Source organism: Propithecus coquereli, unplaced genomic scaffold (genome assembly GCF_000956105.1).
Source record: "Propithecus coquereli isolate 6110/MARCELLA unplaced genomic scaffold, Pcoq_1.0 Scaffold518, whole genome shotgun sequence".
Taxonomy (NCBI): domain Eukaryota; kingdom Metazoa; phylum Chordata; class Mammalia; order Primates; family Indriidae; genus Propithecus; species Propithecus coquereli.
The window spans coordinates 1,887,115-1,901,123 of record NW_012151041.1 but is presented as its reverse complement, the minus strand read 5'-3'; the positions used below and the strand labels follow the sequence as shown (position 1 = coordinate 1,901,123).

The 14,009-nt window shown below is 43.0% G+C and overlaps 1 protein-coding gene across 1 annotated transcript in view; it reads left to right on the top strand.

The window, feature by feature from the left end:
- Positions 1-872: 872 nt before the first annotated feature.
- TBC1D14 (TBC1 domain family, member 14) overlaps positions 873-14,009 on the top strand; it is a gene marked incomplete at its 5' end in the record, with an annotated part of 30,219 nt that continues 17,082 nt past the window's right edge. The window contains 5 exons of the mRNA XM_012656744.1: positions 873-979; positions 4,396-4,476; positions 5,418-5,512; positions 9,898-9,969; positions 10,885-11,013. Of these exons, the coding sequence (XP_012512198.1) occupies positions 873-979; positions 4,396-4,476; positions 5,418-5,512; positions 9,898-9,969; positions 10,885-11,013 (484 nt within the window). The remainder of the gene's footprint in view (positions 980-4,395; positions 4,477-5,417; positions 5,513-9,897; positions 9,970-10,884; positions 11,014-14,009) is intronic.

Genomic DNA, 14,009 nt, shown 5'->3' with positions numbered 1-14,009 from the left:
ATTGAATGCACATGGACTCCACCAGGCGCTGTGCTGGATGCTTTTGTACTTTATCCTGCTTAGTCCTCACAACACCCCTTGGCTGGTAGGTCTCATCCTCTTGATTTTAGAGAGGTACAGGTTCAGGGAGGAAAAGTAATTTCCTCCAGATTCCTGGTATCTACAGCCCCAAAGCCTGTGCTCTCCCACTGCGCTGTGTTTAGGAGCACCTTGAGAGTCTGCGGAACCTTTGCATTGTGCAGTCTTTTGGCAGTGTGTGTTCATTGTGACCAGCAGACCTGAATGACTTTGTGCAGTCCAGAATGTTCTGAGTCAGCAGAGTTCTTCTCCACAGTTAGAGTTTGGCAGCTCGAACCTGAGTGCTCCACCTGTGTGGTAGTGTGGTGGCTGTCTGCTGTCTCCCTGGGCTCGCCTCATGGGGCCCTTGGGGTCTGCCTTTTACCCCTAGCTCTGCAGCAGTGCTGCCTGGCCCTCCTCACCCATGTGCAGCTATGTGCAGTTTCTGTAGGAGGCCAGGTTATTTCTTTTTTCTGTGTTTTCTGCTGAGAAACTCCTTCTCATCCTTCATGTGCTTAAATTGCTACTGCTTACTCAGAACTGGGCTCCAGAATAGTGCCCTGGGCCTGCTGGCTTGTGGTGCTCCCTGCTGTGCTCCCTGCTGTGCTGTATCCTTCAATACCTGTCATGATAGTTGCCCAGTGAACAGGGATTTGATCTGATCTTTACAGAACCCTGGACTCTTAGCTCCCTGAGGGCAGGGGCTGTGCCTTATATAACTGTGCATCCCTAGCTCCTGGTGGTTTGGGGCTAGGGAGACAGCTATTTCTTTGTGGAGAACAAACTCATAAACTCATGCTTCCATTTTTGTCCAGGTGGTGCTCTAGAAAAGTTCGAGATTTGTGGTGGCAGGGAATCCCTCCAAGTGTGAGAGGCAAAGTCTGGAGCTTAGCCATTGGCAACGAGTTAAATATCACCCACGGTGAGTGGTTTGCATGATCCTAGCCTTGGTGAATCCACCCCCTGGGTCCTGTAGCTTCTTCTGTCCCTTCTGCCCTTAAGAGAGACAACCATTGCCATGAAGCTGTGTCTTTTGAGAGCCCAGGTGACTATCCTCCAGGAGAGAGGGGCAGCTGGGAGGCCTGGGTTTAGACCTAGGTATTTCAGTTACCTGATAGTTCAGAGCAAAAGCCTGGATAGAGGGTACCAGCTCATCAGTGTGAGGTACCTTAGGATCACTTATCAAAGTCCTGTAGAGGCTAGCCTTATGATGTGAAAATGAGTGGAGACAGGTGGCTCTTTTCTGTGGAGTTATTTATTGTACAAGGGTACCTGTTTTTTTTTTTTTTGTGGGATTATTTTCAGGCAGCCTCAGCGGGGACAACTTACTATGGTAGGACTGGGGTCCTTGGGGCTCTAGTAGCTTAACTCTGGGGCCGTTGTGCGAGAACCCTGCTCAGCATTCTCAGGCCGTCTGCATCTCCTCCACCAGACTGGATTCACTGGATTCACTTCCAGTGTGTCCCAAGCACTCTGTAGAGCTCTGTGCAGCCATAGTGAAATTGGTGCCAGGAGCTCACAGACTTAAAATCAAGTGCTTAATAAATGGTAGTCGTTCCTTCTTGTTTTTGTATCCCTACCTGCACTTGAAGCTAAGGGAGGACAGGGACACCTTCCTGCTCTTCTGTCAGGTACTCAATACTGGCTGGTGGAGTTGATGCAGTTTTTACTCTGGTGAAGGCCTTTTGAGTTTAAAGCAGATTGATTTGTATCTTCCCCCTCTTAGTTGGGGTTTCTGTTACCATTTTTATCTTGAGAAACGTCAGCTGGTTGGTTGGATGGTTACTGGCTTCTGTGCAGCAGGGTACTAAAGAGGGAACATGGGAGCAGTGAACTCCCTCCAAAGCTCCTCTTTTGGCTAAATCCATACCTGCCAAAAATTTGTTTTAACATCTTTACATGAGAAGATGTATAACATTTAACTTGTGGAAATAGCTTTTTAAAAACATCCTTAGAATTTAAGAGTTGGAGAAATTGCTGAGCATCTATTTCAGTCCATGTTCTTGAAAATTTCTAAACTATCAATAACCCTGTCCCTGCAAATTGAATGTAATGCACAGTACTTTGTATGTGTATTTTACATTTTTGGTTCTCACTGATGACTGGGTTGCTTTTATTTAAATTAAAACCTTCCATGGACCGTATCATAGTAGGTTGTGCTAAACAGCTAATTAATCAATTATATGTCTTAAATGTTTGTCTAAACCCTGATATTGGCTCATTTTATTTAAACTGTGTCTGTCTTGTTATGATTAGCTGGTTAATGTCAGTGGCCCCCAGTAGAACTAGTGTTCAGAAGGCTGGGGCCTCATCTGCTGTCTCTGTGCCCAGCTCAAGTCTCAGGACATGGCAGGTCCTCAAGAAATACTTGTTGAGTGAGTGAATGCCACCTTATTGGGTCCTACTTAATCTCAATTTTACTGCATCTCCAAGCTGGTGTAAGAACACAAATGATCTTGGATTCCAGTTGTTGAGTACCAGGCATCATGTTAGGTTCTTTACTTACATGCCTTATTTAAGACATGTCTCTATATAGACAGTGACCTTGACCTTGTTTTCCTCTTGAGAACGTTTAGCATCCTGGAAAGGCTGGCGACTGTGCCCCACGCCTCATGGCTAGTGTGTGTGGGGCCAGGATTATGATTCCAGCCCTAGCTGATTCTGAAGCCCATGTTTTGACTTGGGAAGCCACAGAGTTTTGTTCTTTTTGTGGTTGTACAATTGGAAACTTACTGAAAGTCAAGTCAACCTAATAGTACTATTAAAACTTCACTCTTGAGGCCTAAGTCACTCTTGTACTTTGAAATTGAGGCAGGGTGCCTGGGAAAAAGTAGTGGTAGCTGTTCTAGCCCCCACCCCAACCCCAAAATACACACCAAATAGAGCCAAGGGGGAGAGTTTTCAAACTCTGACACTTGGACTCATTTTACCCTTGGGCTACTGGCATCTGTGCCCTAACTGTCAAATACCTCATGTGGGAAGTGGTTCCCTCATGGTCATGGCCACACAGTGGTTTTCACCCATCTCCTGCCAAAATGACCAAAGCTTGGTCTGCCTCCTGGAGGCTAAGAGCAGGCAAAGGCCCCGCTGGGTGCTCTAGCCACCAGCTCAGAGCACTGGCAGAGTAGTCCTGGCAGCACTTGCACTGAGTTGCTGCCTTCTGGACAATGGTGCTGTGACATTGTACTTCATAACTGCGCCTCCTCCTGCCATGGCAGACCACCATAGATTCTAAGTTGGATCCCTCACAAGGCTAGAACAAGGACATTAATCTAGATTTTACTTGTTGGGTTATAATTATGTTACTAGAATTTGAGTTACATGTTGATAAAATAGTGTCACTACCCAGAAGGCAGGTGTGCTCTGCTTTATTTTCCAAAAGTAATGATGGAAAAATTAGAGTGATGAAAGTTCTTTGGGTGGCTGCTGTTAAAGTCTCTGATTGACTAGTGATTATTAGTGATTTGAGATATCTGGGAGCTGGGAAGCATCGAGGCCAGAGGAACAGGAGGCAGCTGGGACTGGGCTGGGTAGGGGAGCAGGGCTCTGAGAAAGAGCTCTGTGGTGTTAGTCTTCTTATTGTCCATTGAAGAAGAATGGGGCATGGATATACTCATGGAGGTCTGTGTAAACTAGTAAATTTTGTGAGCATGAGTTATTACTTAACTATTACAAACTACCCAAAGAGAAGAACTGTTGAAAAAATAAGTTCTAAGTATGGAGGAGATTTTGTGACTGTCATGATACTTCTCTGCCAGCAAGAGCCCTTATTCTTTGAGGCCTCTGGCCATTCCTGGGATCTGCTCCCACCCCTGCTTCACTGCCGGCAGCTAGAATAGGAGGCCTGTGCCAGGTGGGGAGCAATTCCATCATGTCCTTACTTGGACCAGATGGTTTTCTGCTTCTCCCTCCCTTCTTCCCTCCATCCATCAGTCAGGTATTCATTGGTTGCATTGTTCTTTGTCAAGTCCAGTGTGGTTTGTTCTGGATGCAGAGGTGAGTGAGAGACCTTCATAGTCTTACCTTCAAGGAGCTCACAGTCTGGTAGAGGCAATGGACAAATCATAAATCAAAATAAGATGGTTTTGTGGGTGGGCTGTGTAACAGAGGTAAATACCAGGCATGGTGGTATCGTGTGTATTCTTTCTTTGTATATGGCTGTGTCTTAAACAATGAAAATACTTTCAGGCAAAGTTGCGGGGAATTGTTTAAGTAGCTTATTTAGTGCACAATTAAGCCTACTATAGTTGAACTTAAATATTTGAAGGAGATAGTAGTGCATGAAAAATATTCACATATGTATATAAGACTTACCCAGAAGCTTTTTTTTTTTTCCAGAGCTCTTTGACATCTGTCTTGCCCGAGCCAAGGAGAGGTGGCGGTCCCTTAGCACAGGAGGTTCTGAAGTGGAGAGTGAAGGTATAGACCATTCTAAAACCAGCGTGCTGCTTTGGTCAATTATCTGTGGCATTCTTTATTACATAATAAATTTAATTCACTGCAGTAGTGGTTGATGTGCATTTCTAAGAGCTTCATGGGAAACAGGGTTTTTGAAGCAAAAATTAAAGGAAAAAAAGCTTTTATAAGAAATAGAACATACCAATTCCTACGAGCTGTTTGTGTCCTAACATGCTGGAGGGCTGGTCGTAACCAATATCATTTCCTTAAAAGCTATTCATGTGATTTACAGTAGCCCAGTGCCTGGGATTAGTTGAATATTGACTCTTAGAGGGGGGACTACTTCCAAAGAGGCAAGAGCACTAGTATTTGCTAGATTATGCTTTTAGAATTTCCCATAACACACAAGAATGATTACTTCTGTTGGTTAAGAAGTATGTTTTTTATTGATCTTTTTTTATAGTCTATGTGGTATTAGAATTTAAAAAAATATAAAACAAGTTATTTACGAATATTTGTTAGAAATATTACATGAGTATAATACTGCTCCTAAATATACTAAGTTTATACCAGTGATGTTTGAGATTAAATAATGATTTTTTGGTGTTTTTTTTTTTAATGTGTGGAGTTCATTTGTGTGTATTTCCCTGCTTATCCTTATTTTCCACTGATTATGTTGATGAAGGTAACATCAAATTAGATTTTGATTTCAGACTCTAGAAAATATCCGATAATGATCGAGCATTAGCTGGTGCCATAGGAATTTTTGTTGTCTAAAATAAGAAACTCTATAAACTATTATATACTCTGAAGGTGGACTCTGTTTGAGTCAAGATGTAATTAGGTCAGTGTACTTCAGAGAACTTCTTTCCTTGTTTCACTCTTATAAAACTTTAAAGCCTCGTAATTATCCCACATTCATGCCACTGAGGAGTGTAGTGACTTTTGACATCTTCTGACAGATGCTGGGTTGTCAGCAGCAGACAGAGAAGCTAGTCTGGAACTTATTAAACTGGACATTTCTAGAACGTTTCCTAATCTCTGCATTTTCCAGCAAGTAAGTAGTGGTGATTTGTTGCTTTAAAGTATGTTTTCATCTAAAATTCATAGATGTCAAACTGCATATATTTGTAATGAAGCTTGAAAAGTTCTTAGGTTTTTTAGAGACTGGGGGTGGGGGTAGGCTAGATCTTACTGTTAATAATTTAGACTTTTTCAAATAGGTATAACTGATGCTTTCCAATGAATATTTAATATGACCATACTTTTAAAGACGTTCTGTCCTTTCGAGAAGCATGCCTCACAGCCTCTGTAGGTCTAGCACAGGAAGAGCCCTGTGCGTGGCCTCATCTGGCAGGTGCTCTTCTGTTTTCAGCGCTGTATGTAGCAGCAGCACTCACTCAGCAGGACTGTCATGGTGTGATTGGCTTCGGCACCAATGAGCCCAGTGCAGCGAGCCTGGGGGAGAAAGGGAAATCCTTGGCAGCCTTGGGGTAGCCAGGGAGGGTGGCCGAGGAGAGGTGGTGGGGTTTCTGAGCACGTGGGCCAGGAGAACAGTGACACCACTGGGAACAGCAGCCAGCTATGGGAGATAGGACATGCTCCTTGGATGGCAGTAAGAGCAGAGTGAAGCCTCTCCATGAGCATTTGAGCATAGGAGAGGGCTGCCAGCAGCAGGTTGTGGAGTTCTGAGCAGAGCTGTTTGAAGACCTTCTATTCTTTGAGCCTATAGACATTTATCTAGGGGTCTTGTTTGACCCCACCCTTATCCAGTCCATAATGGGTTGTTTTGGAAGGTCCACCTTGCAGCAGAATATCTCTGTATCTGTCCCTTCTCCAGTCTCACTGCCTTTATTTAGTTCAAATTCTCATCTTCATGGTTCACTGGCCTCCTGCGCTCTTGCCATTCACCTCATTGCCTCCAGAACAGTCTTGTAATCTCCAGTCTGACACTGTCATGCCCAGGTTTCTAGCATCATCCTTGCATGCAGTAGGTAACCAGTAAAGGATAGTGGAATAAATCAGGACAAATCAGTTAAGTGGCCACCAGAATGAGCAGGACTGGAGTTGTAGAGGCTAGATGGGCTTAGCAGGACTGTGGTTGTGTCCAGGCACTCTGACAGCACAGGGCAGGCACTGCTCCTTCTGGTGGTGCAGAGATGGGGTGGGGTAGTGGAGGATGGACGGTCAGGATGGGGGCCACAGAGGAAGGAAGTGGCTCTCAGGCTATGCTTGGACTAGGTTTGAATGGCAGTATAACCAGAGAACAGGAAGGGCATTGCAGGCAGAAGTTGGTCTAAAAAGGAAGCATCAAACAGCTGATTGTTCAGGGAACCCCCAGTTCCTTTTGGAAGAGAGAACCTTGCTAAAGGAATGAACAGAAAAGACACTATTCAATTCCATGAACCCTACTTACAAATGGTTACTGTGTTTGAGGTGGAGACCAGCTGGAGCGGGGGGCGGGGGATGGAAATGAGTAAGATTGCTCCCTGCTCTGGAGCGGGGAGAGTGCCAAGGGTGGAGCTCTGAGACACACTTGCTCTCTAGCTGAGAAGGGTAGTCAGAGAACCAGGATGAGTCCAGGCATCTGAGGGAGTAGCCGTTTTAGAGCTTGCAGCATTGAAGCTGGGTACCACAGGTGCTTTGGGAAGGGAGGACTGAGAAGAGGCTTTGGCTTCCAGGATCAGGGAGTTTTTGCAATGTCAGAAAAACTCTACAAAGCAGGGGACACAAGAACCTGAGTGTTGAGAGTCCAGCAGTGTAGGGCACTGTGTTCTACCAGCTTGTTACAATATCTTAGGTCTGTAGGCCCATCCACCCCTTGCCCATTTCCTCTCTGCTCCACTTGACTCCCTGTGCCTGCTGGAGTCACCTGTGGTTCTGCTGCTGTGACGTGGATCAACTCAGGGCAGAGTGAGGACCCCAGTGATGCCTGGTGGGGTGTTCTTACTCTTACTTCCCCCATTTTCTAAATCCAGGCGGAAACATTCTCATTGGGGCCTTCAGAAATCTTTGCAAAAGAGGAAAGGGAGAGAATCTACAAAGCTACCAAAAAGTTTGGTCTTGGTGTCTGGTTCGTAAACACCGTGAGCACTGCCCTGGCTTTGTGGCAGGCAGTCGACTTTGTGGGCAGCCTGTTTTCCAGAACCCTTCCTCTCCCACTGGGCAGATTTTAGATTTTCTGCTGTTCTTTCTTCACCCTGAGTCCCAGATCCTTCTGCATCCTGCACCCATAGTTCATGTATCTCCTCACTGGGCTCTGGAGGAGGGCCCAGAAAAAGCTGCTTTATAGAAAGGAGTTTTACCTGTGATTTCAAAAGATTTGGGTTTGAATGCCAGATTACCTTCTTACTAGCTTTAGGGCCTTGGGAAAATCACTTAATCTTTTTGAACCTTAGTTTCTTCATCTATAATATGAGAGTGATCATACCAGCCTAAGAGGGCTGTTGACAGTACTTGGCATGTAACAGTGCTAGTTATTATTAAATATCTTTGAACATAATTTGAAACTAAATCCAACCAAGGTTGAATAGTCATTTTGTGCCAGGCAGCCACAGAAGTGCGAGTGAGTGTGATGACAGTGGCTGCAGCGTCCAAGGAAGCTTGTGTTCCTGACCTTTTAATCCAGTGTAGGATCTTTCAGCCCTGGTTGAAAGTAGCGCAGTAAGCTTTTTACTTAGCAGTGATACAATGTGCTAAAAAGAAAGGGAAAATTCTGGCAGGACTGGCCTGAAGAAAAGGGAGCAAATAGAACTCACATAATAGCCAGAGCAGGGTTTCCTAAAATGCTTTTTGAAGTGTTAGTTGTATGCAGTCCTCTTGAGGTGTCTGTGGTCAGAGGGTTCAAGGGGTCCCTGTGATTATGGACCTTGAGTGCTTCTCGAGTAGTCACAGAGCCCCGAGACTGCTAAAGCCCCGCAGAAGGCCAAGTCCAGCTTTTCCAATAGCTAGAACCCCAGAATATTTCTTGTGGAACGCCTCTCATGGACTCAGCTTCAGAAACATTGACTTTGAGAATCGCTGGATTATTGTCTGGGTGCAGAACGATGCGCAGGAGGAGGAGGAGTGTGAGCTCTAGGCTAGAGGTCTCTTTGGATGGAGTTGGGGACAGAAGGGCAGAGAGCTTGCCTTTTCTTTCTCTCTGAGTTCCTTTGCATGTTTCTCCCTCAGTCTGTGGTTCCCAAAGTTCTAGATCTAAATGGGTAATATTAAAAAAAAAAAGGGCAGTGGTAGAGGAAATTGTCGGGAAACAGAGATGTCCAAAACAAGTTAAGGGCACTTAAAATAAGGAACTACCATCTCCTAGGACCAAGTGAGAAGGAAGGATATGATTACAATGGTAGAAAATCTTTTAAGTTGAAAACATTTAGCTTTAAGAAAAATTCAGTGTCATACTCTTATTTTTCTCATTTAGCCTTGGACTGGATAAAACTCTCTTATAGTCACACTAGTCCTTAGGTTGGCATTTGGTACCACTGCAGATCCCCACCCCCTATCCTCTTAGCCCTGGATGTTGTTTTTTGCCCTCTTTTTGCTATTTTTTTTTCTTTTGTCCTGCTGTGATTTGGAAATGTCTCTTCATTTTCTTAGCTTTTTAAATATGTCAGAATATGATGGTCTGGGCCATGGCATTCTTTTGTCAGCTACCTGTGGTCACCTGTGGAATGACTTCCCAGTCATTTACCATGAGTGATTTTTATTCCCTGTGTTAACTGGTAGGTGCGTGGTAGACATGGACAGTAAGTTTAATTCGGGCTCAGCCAATCCTTTTATAGTGTCGTCTGACACGCTAACATCAGTGTGAGGGATCTCTGCGATTTCTCCTGTGCTCAATTACAAAAAAAAATTTCAACACTTAAAAATTTTTGGACGCAATTACAGGAGCAAATGGAAATCTTGGAGGGATGGGAGAGTTGGGAGAATGTTTGAAATAAAATGGCAGTGACTAGAATTTAAGACTTAGAGTGTATTTCCTACACCTGCCATTCAGAACAACACAGAAGAAACAGAATTAAAGGCAAGGGAAGAGAGGCAGAAAGCACAGTCAGGATGATGGGGACAGCTGGGAGACAGTCTGAATGACAGTGGGCAGCCACCTGCTTTGAAGGACCCCGGGTACCTGGCTCTCCTGTTGAACTCTGAAGGGGCACACAGCTATACAGCAGGAGCCAAGTTAAGGGTATTTTTGTAGGGTGATGCTCGTACCTGACCACCAGCTTTTTTCAAAGCAGTTTCACAGATTGAGCTATAGACTCTTTAAACTGAGAATCGGTAGTTAGTTTATTAAATTACGTAGAATATATAAAGCTGCTGGCATAATGCTTGGCAAATAGTTCCTCCTCTGAAAATAGCAGGTGTGACTGTGGCAGCAGCAGCATCTTGTTATTCTGAACACTAACAATACTTACGCATGTGTTGTTTTTGGTGTGTTGATCCTTTTAGGGTGGTCCGTATCATGACATGTTGCACAGTATTTTGGGCGCTTATACTTGTTACCGACCGGATGTGGGTTATGTAAGTGAAGTTTCTCAGTATTTTTACTGTTACTATCTAAAAAGAAAGTCAAATATTGTCCAGCACATTTTAGCTATAAATGTTAAATACCTTAGTTTTTTTGTTGAGGAGTATGAAAAGTCTCATGGTAAGTGAATTGACTTAGTTTCCTCATAAAGAAATTGAGATACATGGCTGCTCTGTGGCATTAATCACTTTTTAATTAGATGCATGTGATTTTTTTCCAGCGTTAAATCAAAAAAGCCTTAACCATTTTAAAAGCAATAACCAATTTTAAAAAGATATTGCTGATATTTCTGCAGCTTAGCAGTTGTGTGTGTGCATGCATGGTTTTAAATTAAGCATGTTAAGTTAGATATACACATTTATAGCACCAGGACACCATACATACTAAAGGGGAATATTTCAAATACAAAACACCTAGGAGGCTGGTTTATGGTTTTCCATTTGGGCGAGGTGGGGTGGGGACTGAGGGAGAGCAGACTCGGTGGCTGGTGTGGTAGAGTGGTGGTTCTCAGTAAGGGCAGTGGATGGGGGAGTGGGGTGGTGTGTAGACCCTTCTAGCATGAGGGTCTTTTGGTTCCTCTTTAATAAAATGAATGAGATTGGGAACGATGAGTAGGGAGAGAGGAGAGAGTCTGAAGAGAGATGAGTTAAAGGGTACAGACATACAGTACCACAGAAGGAATCAATTCCATGTTTGGTAGTAGAATAGAGTGACTATGCTTAACAAAATGTACTGTACTCGGGCGGTGGACACCCTAAATAATACCCTGACTTGATCTCAGTGCATTACATACATGTAACGCAGTTTCACATGTACCTCATAAATTCGTACAAATAAAAAAATAATAAAAATGAACAAGCCGCTCTGACCTTGGTGTTAGTTTAACACACCTTTTTCTCCTTCCTCAGGTTCAGGGCATGTCATTTATAGCAGCAGTATTGATCTTGAACTTAGATACTGCAGATGCCTTTATTGCTTTTTCTAATCTTTTGAATAAACCCTGTCAAATGGCATTTTTCCGAGTGGATCATGGCCTTGTGAGTATTCTGTGTGTATGTGCTCTGGGTATTGTCTCTACACGTTAAGAGTTGCCTAATCATTTAGTCTTTTCAGTGGTAAAAAGAATGCATTTTCCCTCTAGGAAGAGATGTTTAGAATAAGTAGCACTATAAGGTACAGGATTATTTGGGCTTTGAATTGAACTTAAATTTTAAAACATATGGTCAATAGCCGTATGTTTTTCTTAGTATGAATTTCTTAGTACGTTCTTTCAGAAAGACAGTACCTGTATTTCTGAAAATGTATTCTTTAAATAAGGGAGATGGGATGGCTCTTGCATATACATACACATTTGTGTCAAAGGAAAAGCTCAGCAGCAGTGTCCACATTTAGGTCTGTCAAAGAGAACATCTTACAATTGTGTTACTGCTTATTGTCACGTTGGGGCTCTGTTTCATGAAGTGTGCTCATACACGGGAGAAAGACATGTTTAAGCCCATGCTCCTTTATTTAAAAAAAAAAAAATGTTTTTTTAATGTACTGCCATGACTGGGTCTTTACCACACTGAATAAATGGAAGGAGTTGGCAGTATTTGCCCTGGGGGTGGGCCCAGCATACCTCTGTATGGCCCAGGTGAGGAAACAAGGCTCAGGGTGAAGGGACTTGTTCAAAGCTTACATCTAGGAAGACTGAGGTTTGAATACATTCTGGTCACCAATTTAACAAACCCATCAGTATTTTTTTTTTTTTTTTTGAGACAGAGTCTCATTCTGTTGCCCTGGCTAGAGTGAGTGCCGTGGCATCAGCCTAGCTCACAGCAACCTCAGACTCCTGGGCTCAAGCGATCCTTCTGCCTCAGCCTCCCGAGTAGCTGGGACTACAGGCATGCGCCACCATGCCCGGCTCATTTTTTCTATATATTTTTAGTTGTCCGATTAATTTCTTTCCATTTTTAGTAGAGACGGGGTCTCGCTCTTGCTCAGGCTGGTCTCGAACTCCTGAGCTCAAACAATCCGCCCGCCTCGGCCTCCCAGAGAGCTAGGATTACAGGCGTGAGCCACCGCGCCCGGCCAAACCCATCAGTTTTTCTCCTCCCACAAAAAGGTTCAGAAGATGGCCGGGCGCGGACCCCGTCTCTACTAAAAATGGAAAGAAATTAATCGGACAACTAAAAATATATAGAAAAAATGAGCCGGGCATGGTGGCGCATGCCTGTAGTCCCAGCTACTCGGGAGGCTGAGGCAGAAGGATCGCTTGAGCCCAGGAGTCTGAGGTTGCGGCACTCACTCTAGCCAGGGCAACAGAGTGAGACTCTGTCTCAAAAAAAAAAAAAAAGGTTCAGAAGAGAAACCTATCGGCTTTCAAATTAGCACTGTCTTGATTTCCTGGTACTTTGCTGATAGTTATCACTAGTACTTCAAGATCAATACAAATCTAATAGTTTAGATTGATTAGGGAATATTTCTTCCTTAATATCTTAAAGATTCTTGAGTATTTCTTGCTCAGGCAGTATATACATTTTTAAAAAAGTATTTAGAAACTGTTGCTAAACTGGTGGCTATTGGGGTGGTATAAATTGACAGAGTCCTTTTGCAAGACAATTTGGTACTAAGTCTCAATAGCTGTAAATAGCATTGGCATGCAATTCTGCTTATAAGAACCAATTCTAAGAAAGTCATAAACGTGGACAAGACATCAGGCTCAAAGATATTCATTACATAATTATTTATAATTGTGAATATGAAAACAGTTTAAAATGAGGTTAAGGAGAATGCAGAATGGTAAATTAAAATCTGGTGATATATCTAATGCAATAGTGATGTTTACAGAGAACTGTAATGCGGGAAAGTGTTTAAGATAAAATGTTAATTTAAAAAAAATATGTAAAATAAAACATACACTATAATGGCTAACATATTTAAAAATAAAAGGAAATATACTATGAAATTAGTAGTGTTTATGGATGGATGATTTATGCATTAGTAGTGTTTATGTATTCCCTAAGGTTTCTACAATGAGCATGTACAGGTATTACTTTCATAATCAAGTGAAAACTTACCTTTCCAAGAAAAATAATTGTCAGAAGTTGAAAAAAGTCTCTAGGAAAGATTTTTACCCTTGAGATAACTCATTGTTACTAATATATGTACTGGCCTTCTGTTGCTTATGATATTAATTCCTAGATATGTTTAATTTTATCTTATATATAATAATATGATTTTTATCTAAATTTCTAATTTTGAAGGTAACACCTCAGCTTTCCCTTTGGAAACATATGATAAAAACTATGCTTAGGAATTTTAGCTTATTTTTAAAGGAAAAACTATAGAACCATAATGCTGAGTGGGGTTTCTCACCAGCAGCACTGTTGACATTTGGGCTGGACAACTCTTTGTTGCAGAGGCTGTCCTGGGCATTGAAGGATGGTTAGCAGCTAATGCCAGTTGTCCACACCCCACCACCTCCTGTTGTGACAATCAGATGTATCTCCAGACAATGGCAAATGTTCCCTAGGAGGCAAAATCACTCCCATTGGGAGCCACTGGTTTACAGTGTGACCCTTTCATTAAGACCAGCAAACAAAATCAGAGTTGTGATCTGCCAACATGCATCCAGCTAGCAGGCGGTGGGACAGAACTGGGCCACCTTTCAGATGTAATGTTGCTCCCAATCCAGTTGTAGTTCTTTCTCTTTCAGTGCTGCTCCCATGCTTTGTGCATTTTGTTTTCTTGCAAAACCTGCAAAAAGTTGCAAAGCAAGTTCCTGTAAAATACAGACTGTGACTTCTTCCCTTTCCTTTAGTGTTTTCTCCCTAACTGTATTCAAAAGTTTGCATTTTTAAGCTAGAGCAAGGTTGCCCTTGCCTTGGATATTAGCAGTATATTCCCTCTAGAAGTGCTAGGGGTTGAGAGTGGGGCATGCTTGCTTTTTCGGATAATTTTAGACAGTTTGTATATTCCTGGTTCCTAGAAAAGAGGACGCCCGTAAGGCTCAGCATTGGCAGGGGCACAGCACGGATGCAGGTCCCAGCTT